The sequence below is a fragment of the Medicago sativa genome, chromosome 7 (genome assembly GCF_051527215.1).
Source record: "Medicago sativa cultivar Bolivia chromosome 7, Bolivia_mono, whole genome shotgun sequence".
Classification (NCBI taxonomy): domain Eukaryota; kingdom Viridiplantae; phylum Streptophyta; class Magnoliopsida; order Fabales; family Fabaceae; genus Medicago; species Medicago sativa.
The window spans coordinates 94,277,113-94,294,808 of record NC_140755.1 but is presented as its reverse complement, the minus strand read 5'-3'; the positions used below and the strand labels follow the sequence as shown (position 1 = coordinate 94,294,808).

The 17,696-nt window shown below is 33.0% G+C and overlaps 1 protein-coding gene across 1 annotated transcript; it reads right to left on the bottom strand.

Annotated features, from left to right (window-relative positions):
- Positions 1-4,261: 4,261 nt before the first annotated feature.
- Positions 4,262-7,767, bottom strand: LOC146910525 (phenylalanine ammonia-lyase-like). The gene is made up of 2 exons (XM_085731117.1): positions 7,223-7,767; positions 4,262-6,576 (listed from the first exon to the last, which is right to left on the bottom strand). Exons 1-2 carry the CDS (start codon positions 7,648-7,650, stop codon positions 4,827-4,829), a joined length of 2,178 nt encoding a protein of 725 aa, XP_085587243.1. The 5' UTR covers positions 7,651-7,767; the 3' UTR covers positions 4,262-4,826.
- Between the last annotated feature and the right edge of the window lie 9,929 nt (positions 7,768-17,696).

Genomic DNA, 17,696 nt, shown 5'->3' with positions numbered 1-17,696 from the left:
TGAGTGGTCGTCTGTTTCTTGGTGAGGTGGTTTGGCGGGATAGTTTGGTGGTGGTGGTGGTGGTAGCGATGATGTGTGGGGGTGTTTTGGTTTGCATGGGTGTTCGTGGGGGCTGTGTTGGTGTGGTTTTGATGGGTGGTCGCGGATCAAGTGTTGAAACGCCTTTGCGGACGGGAGCTTTTTCATGGGATGGTTAGGAGGTGGGTGTTTTGTGGTGGTTGTGGTTGTGGGTGATTCCTTGTGGAGACTACTTGTTATTCGGGTCCATATCTGTTGTCGCTTACTCAGGTTTGTGTTTAGGGTGCTTTGGAGATGGGTGTCCTTCGAGCTGAACAACTTCCTTTTTTGATTTGATTGATGTTTTGTACAACCGCAAATCATGTCGTTTGTCTTACTTTTTGTGTAATGGATGTTGGTGGGCCGGTTATTTTGCTTCGAGATCGGGAGCTAGTGTCCTTCTGCAAACTTGTTTTGACTGGCTTGATGTTTCTCTGGTGGACCGGGGGTGAGGTGGCCTTCTGATTTGGTCCTGAAGTCTGGTGGGCCGATCACTTTTGATTCGAGATCGGGAGTCAGTTCTTTGGTGTCAGGTTTTGGTGTTGGGCTTTTTTAGATGTTCTTTCGGTGGACCAGAGGTTGTGCAGTGGTGAAGGCTGATTGATCTTAGAAAAGGTGGATGTGGCTCAGTTTGGGAGATGAGGACTGGGTTTTCTGTTACAAGGGTGTTCTTTTGGAGGTGAGTAGTGACGATGGGTGTTATGGATGCCGTTTGTTCAATGGTCGGTTGTATAGGAGTCTTTTTTAGGCGGGATTGTTTATTTTGGTGGGTGATGTTCTTTTGGATGTTGATCGTAGGGGTGTTTTTGTTGGTTTTTGTTTTGAGGTGTTCCGCCTATATACGACGCCTTTTGTTTGTACTTCACCGATCCATGTTCGTCTTGTGCAGGATCGAGTTTTTAATAAACTTTTGCTGATTCAAAAAAAAACCATAGTTGACCTTTTGGTACTTTGCATATGATGGTGAAAGAATTTTAAAAAAATTCATTCGGGTTAGTAGGTGATGGTATGGTACTATGGTTGCAACTCGCAATTCAAAACTTCGAAGTGATGGCCTTGCTTACGTAAAGAAAGAAGATAGTATTCAAAATCAAACTTTACGATATTGATATCATTAAGGAAATTTTATTATTTTCCTAATGTTTGTATGATTTTATAGAATAATAATATTATCAAACCTAGTTAGCATTGCATCTGGTTGAATCACATTTTTCTAAATTGAAATTATTAAAATTTTATGAGATATATTTTTTAACTGGTTAGATAAAATAGTTTGTCTTTGATTTTTACCAAAATGTTTATTTCTTAAAAAAACATTGCTTATAGTATATTGTTGATTATTTTGCAACAAATAATACGAAGGAAACATCTCTAATGACATGATTACGAAGACATGCTTCTCTTTGTTAATGATTCAAGCAATTTGTGATTAAATTCACAATACTAATTGTTGTAATGACTAGTTCCTTAATAAGTTATTTACATTTTAGATAATTTTATATCATCTAAAGAATAAATTTAGTAGTTTAATAGGGTTGATTCCCTAAAAAAAATGTAGTTTAATAGGGTTGATGATTGGTCCGGTAAAAGAAAAATAGTTTGTGGTATTCATGTTTTGTTGTTTTGTGTGATGTTTATTAGATTTATTTGTCTACTCTTCGATGAGTTGTTTTTCTTTATTTTGACCGTTCATACATTTCTTTTAAGGAATTGACCGATCGTATATGTTGCTCAACTATTGATATTTTTTTTTTAAAAGTTGCAGCTTAATTTTTTTATTTTGTTTTATCTTGATCACTTTGGCAATCCATTTTTTTTTTCAAGCTCTCCATTGTACATAGACGAAACAATTCAAATAATATGATTAAGACGGACTTATGTCAATTGACCCATGACTTAAATAAGTTACATAGTTGGCCCTATTCTCAATCTAAAATAAAAATTATAATTAAATTGGAAATTTTAATTTTTTATCAAGTAACCTAGTGGCTAGAATTTATTTTTCAAGATGAATAAATGAGGTGTCTGGATCTGAACCCAAATCCCCATATTACTATGCTTAAAGACTGAAATTTTTTATTTTTATTTTATACTAAAGCACATTGACATGCGCATGTTGGAAATTTTTATAAATCGCAATATTGCATATAAAGGAAGACTTGTAACCACTCACATATATAGTTGTGTCCTTGATTATCCATGCAGTAACTTTTATTTCTTGGTTAGAATATCAGGATGATGAGACTGTTTTTCAACTCCCGCATCTCTTCACTCCACCATATATACTATCCAAGTGTCTTGTGTCAAACTTTGAAAAGATGAGGAGTTGAAGTGATATAGTGATTACTGCCATGGTAGCTAAAATCGAAAAGGCAGGCAAACCAAAGGTAAATAAACCCAAAACCACCAACACAACGTCTAGAAAAAAGAATACAAAGGTTAGAAATGGTACTACGCTATAGAAGGTTCTAGACAATGATATTCAATCAATTAGGGTGGGATTTTTAATTTAAACTCTCGTTGTAATGGACCAAACCCTTACTTAAGATTGATTTTGTTCTCCGTATTTTTACATGCCTATAATATAATTTCGAAACTTGTGATCAATTTATTACTACTAGTTTCCTTAACAAAGTAAGAAATGATTGAGCATGAGAATTAAAAGGTCGGAACACCTGATAAAGTGTCTCATTATTTAAAAGCGGCGTAGAAATTCGTTTAAACTCTTTTATTTACGAGGGTGTTGGTACCATCCAACAAAATTCTAAAGCACCAAAAAAAAAAAAAAATTCTAGAGTACCAAAATTTTATGTTGTACCAGATTCTAGATATATAGGTGCATGTAAAAAGTTCCTCAAAAGACGTCTTAAAGTTTCGCTTGACAACTTATTTGTGGAGCAACTTTTTTGAAAATTTATTCATATAATATAAATTATTTTTATTTATTTTTTGAGCTTCTCACAAAATGTGTTTGACCTACCTTTTAAAAATTAGAATAGCAGTTAAAAATTACGTTTGGCCAAACTCACTCTTAGCATAGTCACCCTAAATAGGAAATAGTGTTTAACGTTAACAATAAAATGAAGGGATTGGAAACAGAAAAGAAGAAAAAACCGTTAGGTCTCTTCGGAAATCCTGGAATAAAATAATAGAGCACATGTTAGTGAAAAAAAGAGTAAATATGAGAGAAAACAATGGTAAATCGATCTTGAAAGGGGAGAAGATGACAAACATAGCATATACGGCATTTAGCATAGATGGAGTGTCTTATTATGGAAAGGAAAATGGACATTGGTAGTTTGGTACCCAAAAAAGGGAGAGTTTGGGGGTAGAAATAGGCTAAAATGAAACTAGACTTTGTCATATTTGAACCTGACCTAATCAAGAAAAATCAAAGTTCGGGGGTATGATATGTTACTTATCACAACCTTATTTTTAGGTTTGATCACACCTTTGTAAAAGTCTAATATGATCGGTTAACATACTTTACATAATTAATCTAACATATATTTAAATATACTGAGGGGTAACCTTGGCGCAACTGGTAAAGTTGTTGTCATGTGACCGTAAGGTCACGGGTTCAAGTCCTGGAAACAGCCTCTTGTGTAAAAACAGGGTAAGGCTGCGTACAATACACCAAATGGTGGGACCCCTTCCCGGACCCTGCATATGCGGGAGCTTCAGTGCACCGGGTTGCCCTTTATATATTTAAATATACTAACGAGTTAATAACGATGTCGGATTATGGCACAGGCTCAAGTGGAGTGTAGAAGCATAGTGAGTTAGTTAGTGTTTTTAGTGTTGAGGCCCACAATTCAAAAGTTTGAACCAATGAACTCAAACTTTTTACCACTTATAAACAATTTTATTATCCTTGATCTCCTCATACGTAAGACTTCTTAATTTTCAACATTCTCCGTCACGTACAAACGAGTTTTCTTTCTAATTTTTTGTGGCTCGTTTGTGACTTCAGAATTTTTTTCTACAAGCGAACTTGTGGCTAATTTTGTTGACTAATTATCCCTGTGTATTTTTTGGGAAACTAAAATTGACATTAAAAGTTTTTTTCTATCACAGATGTGATGAGTAATATATAGTTGCATAGTTGAACTAAAGGATCCGACAAAGAAATAAAACTATAATATTATAGAAGTAAGAAAATGCTAACACACACACCCTAAAACAAATATTAAGACACCAAATGTGAAAATATTATCTTGGAATATAAATTCAATACCTTCAAATTTTATACAATAATTATAAAAAAAAAGTTATACAATAATTTTATACAAATTTATAATTAATAAATTGTAATAATTTTATACTTTTTCTTCCAAAGGTGAATTTGTGGCTAATTTTGTTGACTAATTAACCACCATGTACTTGTTGGGAGACTAAAACTGGCATTAAAAGTTATATATGTGATAAGTTATATGGTTGCACAGTTGAACTAAAGGATAATACTAGCACATGTCTTGAAGGTATACCTTAAGACACTAAATGTGAAAATATTGTCTTGGAATGAAGATTCAATACTTTAAAATTTTAAACATTTGAATTTTTTAACACAACACCTCTCTTATAACTTCTAATTTAGTTTCTTAACAAACACTCGTTAAAAGATCCTAAAAGTAAATTACAAATTTCACTTTGATATCTGAGAAACTTGAAATGAACCTTTTCATATTAGTTAAAGGTAAAAAATCCGAATGATTATTGATACACTTGTATAAATACAAATAAAGCATTTTAAAAAGTAACCAACAAAGTTAACAAATAGGAAGAGGAGCACCGTTCCACTCTCCCAAACATTCAAGAAGAGGATCAATGATTTTTCCCTGGCACATAGCTGTGAATAGTTTGTCACACACCTCACCTGGTGAAATGACATTTTCTCCGGTTAGTAAATTAGTTCCCAACTCCTCTCTCACAAATTTGTAAAGTGGATAAGATCTGCATCCATTGATCTTGTTTGGAATTGTTGGGGTTCCACTCTCATATGCGGTCCTTGCACTTTCAACCTCTTTTGGCAAGAGGGCCTTTAACTCTTCCTCAAAAGTTGCAATCTTTTGGAAGATTGAAGTGTTCAAATTCTTCTCACTCTCTCCATTAACTAGTGCATGATCTACCAACACTTGTCTGAGTTTCTGACTCAAAGGGTATGTAGCGCTACAAGGATCATCAATATAAGCAAATACATGCTCCCTGTCAACCACTTTCAACAAGTCTTTTTCACAGAATCTTGAAGGGTGAAGTTCTCCATTGAAACCCATGGTAAGAGTCTTTTTGGCAACTTGACTTACGGTGTTCTTGACTGAGTTTTTCAAGTTCTCCTCCAAATGTCTTAAATCAATTGCTTGGCAAAGTGCAATCAAGAAGGTGGAAGACATGAGCTGAAGGATCTCAATGGCTTCATATGTTTTTCTAGAAGAAATCAAACCCAAAGAGTTCACATCTTGGTTGTGTTGCTCAGCACTCTGAACATGGGTTGTAACCGGATTTGCAAGATATTGTAACTCAGAACAATAGGAAGCCATGGCAATTTCAGCTCCCTTGAAACCATAATCCAAGCTAGGATTTCTACTAGCAGAAAGATTTGAAGGCAATCCATTGTTGTAAAAATCATTGACAAGCTCAGAGAATTGAGCAAACATAAGTTTGCCAATCGATGCGAGAGCCAAACGTGTATTATCCATGGATACTCCAATAGGTGTTCCTTGAAAGTTTCCACCATGCAAAGCTTTGTTTCTTGAAACATCAATCAAAGGGTTGTCATTGACAGAGTTGATCTCTCTCTCAATTGACTTGGTAGAGAATCGAATCACTTCAATCAAAGGACCAAGCCATTGTGGTGAAGTTCTAAGTGCATATCTATCTTGTTTTGGTTTCTGCAATGGATCTATCTCATGCAACTTCTTAGCTGCTTTGACATAAGCACTTCCATCCAAAATGTGTTCCATAATAGCAGCAGCCTCAATTTGACCAGGGTGGTGTTTCAACTTGTGTGTCAAATGATCGGTAAATTCAGGCTTCCCTTGCATAACTTCAGCAAAAATAGCTGATAGAACTTCAGACAACACAGCCAAAATGTTAGCCTCAAAGAGAACAATAGAAGCTAAACCGGAACCAACAGCTGTTCCGTTAACAAGGGCAAGGCCTTCTTTTGGTTGTAATTCAAAGAACTCAGCATTGATTCCAGCCAATGTAAAAGCTTCTTTTGCATTAAGTATTTCTCCAGATGGTCCATGAGCTTTGGAATTTGGTCTTCCGGTTAGTAAACCAGCAATGTATGAAAGAGGAACTAAATCTCCTGAAGCTGTGATTGTACCGCGAAGTGGTAAACATGGAGTAACGTTGTTGTTAAGGAGATTTGTGATGGCTTCCAAGATTTCAAATCGAATTCCTGAATAACCTTGGAGGAGGGTGTTGATTCTCACTAGCATAGCAGCTCTTGTTGCTGTGTGTGGAAGTGTGTGGCTTGACTCAGTTCCGTTTCCAAATATTCCAGCATTCAAAAATCTGAAAAACAAGCAGAATAAGCATCAGAACCATTTCTTTTCTTCTGTATTCTTGCTACCCCTAAAAAATGTTACTTGTAAACTTTCCAATTTTTTAAAAGAAGTAACCTAACAAGTTGCACATTTTCTTTCAAAAAAAAAAAAAGTTGCACATTTAAATAAATCTTAAAAAAAAATCATAACATTCTCCTAAATTTAAAACGCAAGTACATATATGTATTAATAGTAAGTGGTTAGAATACCCTACCACTTGTTTTTATATTAAAGTAGGACGTTGACAAGTTACATTTTTTTATTATTTATTAACCAATTAAAAGTTACAAATAGATGTACCAAAAACGTTGCAAATAGTTTGTTTTTTTATTTTTAACGAAAGGTTACAAATGATAGTAGATCATAGCAATCCAGCAAAATAAGGATAAAATTTTGAAGAAAAAAAATATATGATATATATTTAATTTATTGATTTTATATATGAAATGCAGGATTAATTTTTAAGTGATTGTTAATAATTTAAAGTTTAAATCAAAGGAATAATTTAAACTTAAAAGTTGCAGATTGAGATATGCAAATTAAGAAAGAAAAAACGTATATATGAAACGTATGATTCATTAAAAAAAAAAAGACGTACAAATGAAGAATAATACCTTATGAGTTCTTTCTGCAAAGCACCACCTTGTTTGGTACGGCGGTGTGAGGTGGCGCCGAACCCGGTGGTGACACCGTAACTGTCCGTGCCTTTGTTCATACTCTCCATCACCCAGTCACTGCTGGCCTTAACTCCATCCCTAGCAGATTCAGACAGCTCCACCTGCACACCATGGTCATGTGCAGCAATGGCAGCCACCTGAGAAATCGTCAGTGTCTCGCCACCAAGACGGACCACCGGTTTCCGGTACTCCTCCACCATACGCTTCACCTCATCAAGGTGACTGCCTTTCATTGCCTCAGCTGCCACACCCCAATTCAAAGGATCAGCTTCATTCACTTTCATGTCGTTATTATTCTTAGCATGAATCAAGCAGAATGATTCATTGGCATTGTTTTTTGTGATAGCTGCTGATATTGTTTCCATATCTTAATAGTATTGATTAATGTTCCTTTATTTGTTGTGTGGTGGTACCTAGAATTTTATAAGAATGGAAATTCTAATGATTAGGAAAGAAATGAATGTTAGAGTTGTGAATTTCCTGATTTGTGAAGGAAGTAGTTAGGCTTTATATAGAGGTTTCTTTCTAATTTGGAGGCTACATATATTTACAATTATTATAATATTATTATGTGTGTTGGTGTGCTATGTGTGTTTGGTAGGTGATGAGGGACAAGTTGCAAAAGTAGGAGGAAAAAAGTGGGTTTGTTGAAAATTAATTATGGCCGTTCGATTATCTCTTACTATTGAACGGTTACGATGTTGCAACGTGGCACTCTTGGATCGTGGTATTCTTGTACCTTGGTTGGTAGATATATAGGTGGATGGAAATTGGACTAATACGAAGATGAGGTAGTTGGTGAGAAATATAGTGGAAGCAACCATGCATGACCATATTGGTCTAGATTCAACGCAAAATGTCGGTCAACCCAATACATATTCATAGCATCATTTATATATTAATACACTTATCGATCAACATTTACTTAAAGAGTGTGATCAATGCTATAAGGTTGTAAATGACTTCATCTTTTTAACGATATATTCCCCACATATTAAGTAATGGATAATATTGTTTCAAAAATAAAAGAAGTTATGGATAATATAAAAAATAAACAATTTATGATGATGATGATGATAAGTCGTCACTATGTTATTTTGTTACATAGTCGTCGCTATATAGTGAGGCATTGAGTATACGTTGTAGTGAGTAGACGTCCAAAATATTTTTATATAAAATTTTCAATTGTTAACGAACTTATCGAATAAATCTAAGTATAGATCATTTATCGAACCCCAAGTATATTGAGTTATGTTCCTCTCTCTTGAAGTGACGAAAAAAGGAGAAATTTCAAGAAAATAATTATAAAAAGAAATGATAACAATATATTGATACACTTGTTGTATTTTATTCTCTCTAAATAAATTGAAGGCCGGTCTAATATTTACGGAGACCTACATAAAAATAATATAGAGGCCCCTTAAAAAAAATATTGAGGCAGACCACTATGATTATTGATTGGTGTAGTGGTGAGGGGTTTAGATAGTATGCATGCGGTTTCAAGTTCAAACCTCATTGCCTCCATTGTAAACAATATAAATGCAAATATATTTATGGGAGGTTTAGATAGTATTCATGTTATAAAAGATTATTTAACATGTAATAGTAATATTACATCGGTGTGGTATTGTTGCCCATCAAAATTATTTGTAAAATTAATAGTAATATTACATCGGTGTGGTATTGTTGCCCATCAAAATTATTTGTAAAATTTACCATGAAATTGATTAATTAGACTTTGATATATATTTTTCAATTAATTTGACTAAACAAGATATACCAAATGTGAACACCACATGGTGTGGACTGGAGCACGGGGTAGACCAACGTGCAGCTGAAGTTCTGAGGTACGTAGCCTGTTTTCAAGTCCATGATGACTCAAATTCAATGAACACTTTTTATTTTTATTTTATTAAATATATTTTTAATCCTATTAAAATTTTATTTTAATCTCTTAACATAAATTTCTTCGACTTTTAATTAACCCTTTAATTGTCACTGGCTATACTCCACATAAAAAAAATCGAGACTTAATTTGGGAATGTTACCAAATTTTGCCGATAAACTTTATGGGTTATGATTTAAATCTTTGGGGAAAAAATTTCCAAGTTCAATTTTTATGTCCAAATTTATAATATTCTGAGCTTAATTCATTAAATAAACCAAATTGAGCTCTTGAATAAAATGGTTTGGATACAGAATCGTTCATGAACAAAAACATTCAGCTATGTGGAGTTGATCCTCCAACTTATGGGGCCTTCAATTTTTTTTTATTTGAGGCTCCAATTATTGAATATATATTTTCAACGTCAAGAACCAATCATATATATTTCATTGGTGTTGCAGCAATAGCGTGCGTTTGCAAATCGTATTTCTCAAGTTCAACTTCTATTGGTTTTTTTACGTGTTGGATCTCTTCTTCTTGCTTGGTTTTTTTTTTTTTTTTTTTTATGGTGGCTGAGGTTTGAATCCCGGACCTTGCATATATTATACATTGTCCATATCAACTTAGCTAAGCTTAAATCTTAATTAATTAACCATATTTTTTTAAAATGACTAACTATTTCTATTAGAAGTTCGTAAAAATATAATATCAAGTATTATAACTAGTTCAAAAAATGTGGTTGAAGGAGTAGACACAACTTATAAAAGTGATGAACCAAATTTTTCGATGGAGATTAATTAACTATTGATAAAATTGGTGAATATTTTTCACTGTTAACATAATTATCAAAAAAAATGTTCATAAAAAACTATAGAAAATGCTAACATGTACCATTAGGATGTTAGTATACTAAAATTAGAATGTATGTATTGAAAATTGTTTTTTCTTAATAAATATGTGTTATTTGTTAATAAATATGCTTTAATACATAAAATTGTAAGAAAATCCCAATTTTATATTACAATTTAGGATTTGTTTATAAAAAATTACAATTTAGGCGTCAAATACGCCGTCATCGAGATTCTGTGTTCTTACGTAATAATAATACAATTGATGTTGAAGTTAGTTGCCACCTACCACATACATACAAATACAGTACCAAATACCAAGTATATGCTCGTAGTCGTAGAGTCGTTAGTCTTCATTCAGTATTGCAGTTAAGAACATGAGAAATCAAACATCATATTGCAGTTGTTGGAAATTTTTTAATGTATGAAATTTTATAAAAGATTCATTAAGTGAATAATACAAGTAATTAGACTTGTAATACATTAAATTAAAGTTTAAAGATCTAAGATACAATGTGTGAGGACTTAAGTCCGTATAGATAGCTCAAATTAAAAGTATATCTTTCCCTTTACAAAATCAAACTCATACTGAGTACATGTCTACATAACTCACCACCCATTGCAATAGAACAAAATTACACACTTTGAAGACAAGAAAGTGGATTAGTTCATCAATATAGAAAATAAAATATTATTTCTACCCTCCTACAAATGAACTATGATAAGTGTTTTACACGATCTATCACATTTAGAATGCTCGTCATTTTTCCATTAAAAAGAATGTTATAGCGCTCCAACTAAATAAATTAAACCAAGTTGGTTAGTCAAATAAGATATTTTATTTCCATTATTAACTCTCCTCAGCAACTACAAAATTTGCATGATCACTATATAAAAGCCAACTGAATGTGAATGTGTCGGCTTTTGCTTGCTACCCGAGGATGTACATGCGACAATAAAATGTTTAGATTCGTAACAATCTGTGATTACGATGTAGATTTAAATTCAAATTTTAAAAAATTTGAGTTGTTAGGGTTAAATTTGTTTAATAAAATGTCTAACAAAAAAGTAGTTATCCTCCTTCGAAAATTATAAGTCATTTAAAAAAAAAGTTGTCTTAAAGTCACTTTACAATACCAATAAATTATTAATGATATTTTTCTATTATTCCAGTTAGTATTTACTATCCTCTCTATTTTTAATTCTTTAATTTATCTTTCTCATCTTCTAAAAAAAATTGTTATCTTTCTCATACCATCAATGAAGAGTAATTTTATAAAATAACTCGTATTTTCTCTTTTTCATACAAAATTAATTATATTTTTTAATTTATGTGAAATGATCAAAGAAAATTATAATTTTTAGAAAAGCATAAAATAGCTAACTTCGATGTTGTTTTTAAATAATTTTACAGATTAATGACAAATTAGTATAAAAAAAATTTCATCTAAATCATGTAGATTTAAATTCGTGATGTTGCGGTTCGCAACAAATAGCAATGTTCTTCTATCTATACTATATATATGAAGAGAATACATAACGTCAAAATAAAAAAAAAATACATGATTTTGAGCTGACTTTTTCACTGTCAATTATATCCCTAAATAAATTTGCATATATAAATGTTATATTTTTTGTCATTAAAAAAGATAAAAATTTATATTATATTTGTTATATTGTTGGTGTAATTGAGATTATTTTTTTATGAATAAAGTGTAATTGAGAAATATAAGTATAGTTTGTTTTTTGAACAAGATAAGTATAATTTGTTATAATATGAAAGTGCAAAATATTTATACCTATAATTTAAATAAAAATCAAAATAATTTTAATCAAAATCAGAATTTCCTAAAAACTATTATTTGTAATTTATACGCATTATAACACTAAAATAAGCCGACAGACGGGTAAACAGAATCATCCTCAACACTAGTATATAATAGTATAGTCTATAGATATTAGATATTAGACTTAATAGCAGTTTTAGCCCCTTAAGTTTCAAAAAGTTGCGATTTTGGTCCCCTAAGAAGAAAAAAAACTACAAAACCGCCCCCTATATTTTTTCCATGTGGCAGTTTTGGCCCCCTAGACCAATTTTAACTCAGTCAACGCATACGTGGACGCCGCGTGTGTATTTTTTTTAATTAAAAAATAAAAAAAATATTTTTTTAAATATTTAAAAAAATAATTAAAATATATTTTTTTATTTTTTTAAAAAAATTAATAATTTTTTTTAAATATCTAAAAAAATTAATTTTTTTAATTAAAAAAATATTTTTTTAATAATTAAAAAATACATGTGGCGTCCACGTGTGCGTTGACCGAGTCAAAATTGGCTTAGGGGGCCAAAACTGCCAGCAAAACTTAGGAGACGATTTTGTAGTTTTTTTTCTTGGAGGATCAAAATCGCAACTTTGAGAAAGTTAGTGGGCGAACACTGCTATTAAGCTTAGATATTATTATATCTTAACTTGACTTAACAAATTTCCACTAATAAAGACTTGGTCATTGGAAACAAGGACGAGTTGCATAAAGTAAGTGTGTGTTTGGTTGTGCGGTGACGAGAATTGATTTTGATAGAATTGATTTTGTAGAATTGATTTTGAGTAAAAGTGAGTTGAAGGTAAAGTGATTTATGTTTGGATATCTTTAAATTAAAAGTGATTCATATAAAAATTGATGTTTGGATAGTTTTTATCAAAATTGCTTTTATATGCTAAATTACCAAAAAGACATCACACCTTATTTTTATTTTTATTTTGGTAACAACACCACTCACTATTATGTTTTTTTTTTTTTAGAGAACTGTTTTATCTTGGTTTTCGGGTGTCAAACATTGATTAAGTTTGAACCTTTTAAACCGGTGATATCTTATTTTTTCTTGGGAAGGGAAAAAGTAAGCAAAACCCTTGAGAATCGAGGTCCGGGAGTTGTTTTCGCTACGGGAAGGTGTTAGGCACCCATAACGACTATAGTATCCTATAGGAACCGTCTTTAATTTCTACGTGCGCGCTTTATTTTTATTAAGTTTGAACCTTTTAAACCGGTGATATCTTATTTTTTCTTGGGAAGGGAAAAAGTAAGCAAAACCCTTGAGAATCGAGGTCCGAGAGTTGTTTTCGCTACGGGAAGGTGTTAGGCACCCATAACGACTATAGTATCCTATAGGAACCGTCTTTAATTTCTACGTGCGCGCTTTATTTTTAAATGCTATTTTGAAAGTATTCATTTAAACCTAAGGGTATTCTATGTGAAGAATTGGAGGGAGAAGAATGTTTTTGGATTTTTATTTTAGTTGAATTGAAGGAATTTTGTTCCTTGCCTACGTACCCGTTCAAGGGATCAAATCCACCGTAGTTCTCTTCCAAAAATGTTTTTGTTTTTGTTGGTTGATTTTAAGTTTGAAAATTGGATTTTGAAGAATAGAAAGAGGCCTCAAGGGCATGAGATTGCAAAAATGTGAGGTGGATTTAGTCATTTGCAAAATGTGGTCTAAGTATGGTTAAGATTCATTTAAAGTTTGATTAAGAAAATAAAAGGGAAAATTACAATGGGATTTTGATCCCAAGGTTTATTAAGAAAGAAATTTGAGTGAAGTTTGTTCAAATTTTTTGGAAAATGGGTTTTTCTAAGTATAAAGCCTAAACATTCATCTAAACATACAATCCTAGACATACATCTAAACATGCATATTCTAGCTATATCTAAAGTGGTGTGTGTGCATGTGTCGGTGCTTGTGTCGGTGTACATCATTAGAGTCCATTGTCCTTTACATCATATCCTAGATACATTCTATGGCCTCTTTGCCAAGAAAATTAAAAGTGCATAAAGGAAAAATATTACAAAACTCCTAAGTGTTTACATTCTAATTTTGGTACAAATTAAATTGCAAGAAAGAAATAGAGATGAATATGGGATGAAATGGAGATGCTTATGAAATGATGAAACATGAAATGAAAGGAGTTAGTAGCATAGGGTGAAATAATGCAAGCAAAATGTCATGATAAAAGCATGGAAAAAAAGGAACCAAACAAGTGTAAAACTATGCCAAAATTTACTCATAAAAATGCAAGAGTCATGCAACCTATAATTCTTATATTCCAATGGAAATTTTTAAGATTTGGAATCAGATTTTAATACAAGAATTAAAGCCACATGATGATCTCACATTTACAAAGTAAACCTATGTGTTTCTTGCATTTATTCATACACAAAAGTAACTTGTAAAGCAAGTAAACAATTAAAAATCACACACATATAGCAAAACAGTAGCAAAATATTCACAAAATCAATCAGCATATATCATCAACATATCAAGGATTTGAAATAGAATTTTAGACTATTTTCCATGAGAATTTTCACACAAAATCAGGAAATAATGCAAGAAAATACAAGAATATTTTTTATCAACATTTCAGTAAACAAATTTCTCATGAACATCACAAGAATTATCAAGAATATACACAAAAATTTGTAGAAAATTTCAAGTGATTTTGAGCATATACAGAGGTGTAGAAAGTAAAAAAAATGTAAGAAATAGCAAAAATAGAAGGGAAAACGAAGATCTGCACAAAAGGAGGTTCAGGCCCAAACAAAAATGGATCCTGGATCATCCAAACGCACCAGGGGCGTTAGATTGATTCAGTACCTCTCAACCCTAGATCTAATGGTCCAAAGGCCAGGGGAACATGCCACTATGGTGTACGCGCGCGCGTGTGATTAACACGCTGGTATATAAGCTCAAACCAAGGGAAACATCACACAAACCTCAACCACTTCTCTCTCTACAATGTTCTTAGAGAGAGAGAGTCTGCAAACTCTCTCTTCTCCGACCTAATGCCGGTCGTCTTCAACCTTCCTCCGACGCGGTGGCCGGCGGTGGCGCCGCCGCGTCGGAGCCTCAAGCCACCCAGATCTACGACCTGATCACATGTTTCTGACGCTCTTTCTCTCCTCTATTCGATTCTGAAGCTAGATTTCTAAAAAGATCTTTGGATTGACGTAGATCGGGAAAGGAACTTACGGCGTTTTGAATCTTTATCGTTCTGAAAATTTTCTTGGAGGAAAACGTTCTACATCTCTCGATCTACGACATTCAAACTAGTAATAGAGGATTTGGAAAGAGGAAGTTGAACTAGGACTTTACCTCTGTGTAATTCGGAGATTCGAACGGAGAAGCTTGAAGTGGAGCTTCGTTCTTCGTTTCTGGTGAATGTCTCCTTGTTGCCTCGAACAGACGAACACGTTCTTCTTCTTCTCTCGTTCAACTTCGAATCTGATTTTTCCTTCTTCTCTGGTTCAGTTCCGAATTCGATTTCTTCTCTTCTCTTCTCACCAAATCCCTCGTGATCACGTCGTATTTGTCGCCGTTGGTGATGAATCTGCGTTTGAATTGCGAGGGTGAACTCAATGATGATGATGATTCAGGAATCTGAGAGTTCTCTTCTTGCAAATTCGCACTGTTTTTTTGTGAATTTTTGTGGAATTGAAATGGATTTTGATGTGGTGATGATTCGGTGATGTTGAAATTCGTATGAATTGGATGCTTCAAGGTCGAATTGATGATGATTTGTTGCGAAATTGATATTCTGGGATGATTAGGGTTTGAAGGTTCTTCAAACCTTCATCATTGTTCTTGCAATTTTTCTGTTTTGATTCTGTTTTGGTGAAGAGAGAGTTTGTGATCGTGTTTTTGGTGAGTTGGCATATTCTCAATGGATCTGTGATGATTTGGCCCCTTTTATAGACTGACACTTGGACAGGCTGGACCAATAGAATAGTGACACCTGGACTAGACTTGTAACTGACTGGACCAATGCAGAATTAACACGTGGACTGAACTTGTGACTAACTGGACCAATGAAAAATTGACACATGGCACTGAACTAATGACTTGGACAAAAATGGACTAAAATGCAATTTTTTTAGAATTTTGGGACTTAAAATAAAAAAATAAAAATAAAATGAATTAAAATTGGTAACTAGAAAATAACGTAAAGTGAAACGATTAAAATTGACAAAACGGACTAAAACGAACCAATGGCTTAAATGAGGTACTTTAAAGTAACCTCTCTCTGCCGAAATTTCGTGTGAAATGACCAAAACGCCCCTGGGGCAAAAACGACTAAAATGACTCAGATGCAATTTTAAAATGGATTTTTAACAGGGGATTGAAGCTAAGACTCATACAAGCGAATTAAAAGACTCAGAGACAATTTTTAGAATTTAAACAGGGTTTTAACATGTGAAAAGACTAAAATGCCCCTAGGGGCAAAACTGACTTAAAATGACCTCAAATGCAACTTTTGGAAAGGGTTTTGACATAGAATGAAACAGAGACTTATTCACACCACTTGAAAAGACTCAAACAAAATTTTGAAAGACTGAGAGGCATTTTTGACATAGGAAAATGACTAAAATACCCTTGCATGTGAATTTTGCAAATAACATTGAAATAAAATGCAGAGAGAGATGCAATTGATCAGAGACATATCAAATGGCTTGAAATGCAAGAAAGGAAAAATTGATTAGTATTTTTAGGTCCAAAATTAGGGTATAACAAGAACCACTCACTATTATGTTAGAAGGTAAAAAAGGTTCCGCCCAACTTTAGTAACCATTTTTAATTAAAAAATAAAAATAAATAATCATGTTGCTGGGTACTCTCGGATTCTCCAGAACGTTCAATTGGTTTTACTATGTCTCCTACAATCTAAAAACTCTTCACCCTACTACCCTTCATTCCTCCTTCTCTTATTTCTCAATTTTCTTCTTCAATTCTATCAATTCTCTTTATCCATCTCTCACACTTCATGTTCATTTTCATTCATAAAATAAATTCCATCTTGATGACGTTTCTATAGTGGAGAAAGGAAAGGAAAATGCAACAATTGCAGGGCTAGATCTGGGTGATTTGGCACAGATTAGTGAGTCATAGTAAGAGTTATTGATGATAGTTGTTAAGGGTAAAAACGGAATAAAATGAATTCTGAAATTGTAACCCAACAACAAATTGAGAATCAATTCGCAGAAGCTAGGATTCCTGGCTTTTGGTAGAATTGAGTTTGGGAGGCAGAATCGATTTTTCAAGAAAAAACCAAACATGTTTGCAACATACAAGAATCACGTTTGCCGACAAAAACGCATGTTTGAGGGGCTGAAACGCGTAACCAAACATATGCTAAGTCAGTAATGTTGTCTATTTTATACCTATTAAGTTTTTCTAAGAAAGAGGCGCGCTGAACTTGTTGAGTCAAAAGCAAAGGACCAAGTCACTTTTAAAGGAAGAAAAATAATTGAGCAGAATGAAGCTAGGAGGAAGGCCTTTCCAAAAATCTATATAAATCATAAAAAAACTTCAAAATTTATATGTGAAAAAAAATGTCAAGTAAATGTGAATGAAGACGAGTAGTACGTGGGTGATATTGTGGTTGGTGACATTGTGACATTGATCAACCACAATGTCACAAGTATACAAAATGACAAAAAAAATCTTGTAAAAGAAAGAAAAAAGACACTTGTGACATTATGGTTGATCAATGTCATCAATGCCACCAACCACAATGTCACCTAAATATTATCCGAATTAAGACTGGTTAAGGAAGAAAAGGTCAACTCGACAGTGGAGGAAGGCAAAAGTTGGTGCATGTAAAAGAAAATAAACAACAACTCAGATACT

What these genes read in the sequence shown, in the direction of transcription:
- LOC146910525 (XM_085731117.1), bottom strand. Translation starts at nt 7,650, where the DNA reads ATGGAAACAATATCAGCAGCTATCACAAAAAACAATGCCAATGAATCA. An exon ending in TTGCAGAAAGAACTCATAAG is followed by an intron (nt 6,577 to 7,222) that starts GTATTATTCTTC and finishes CTTGTTTTTCAG; the next exon opens with ATTTTTGAATGCTGGAATAT.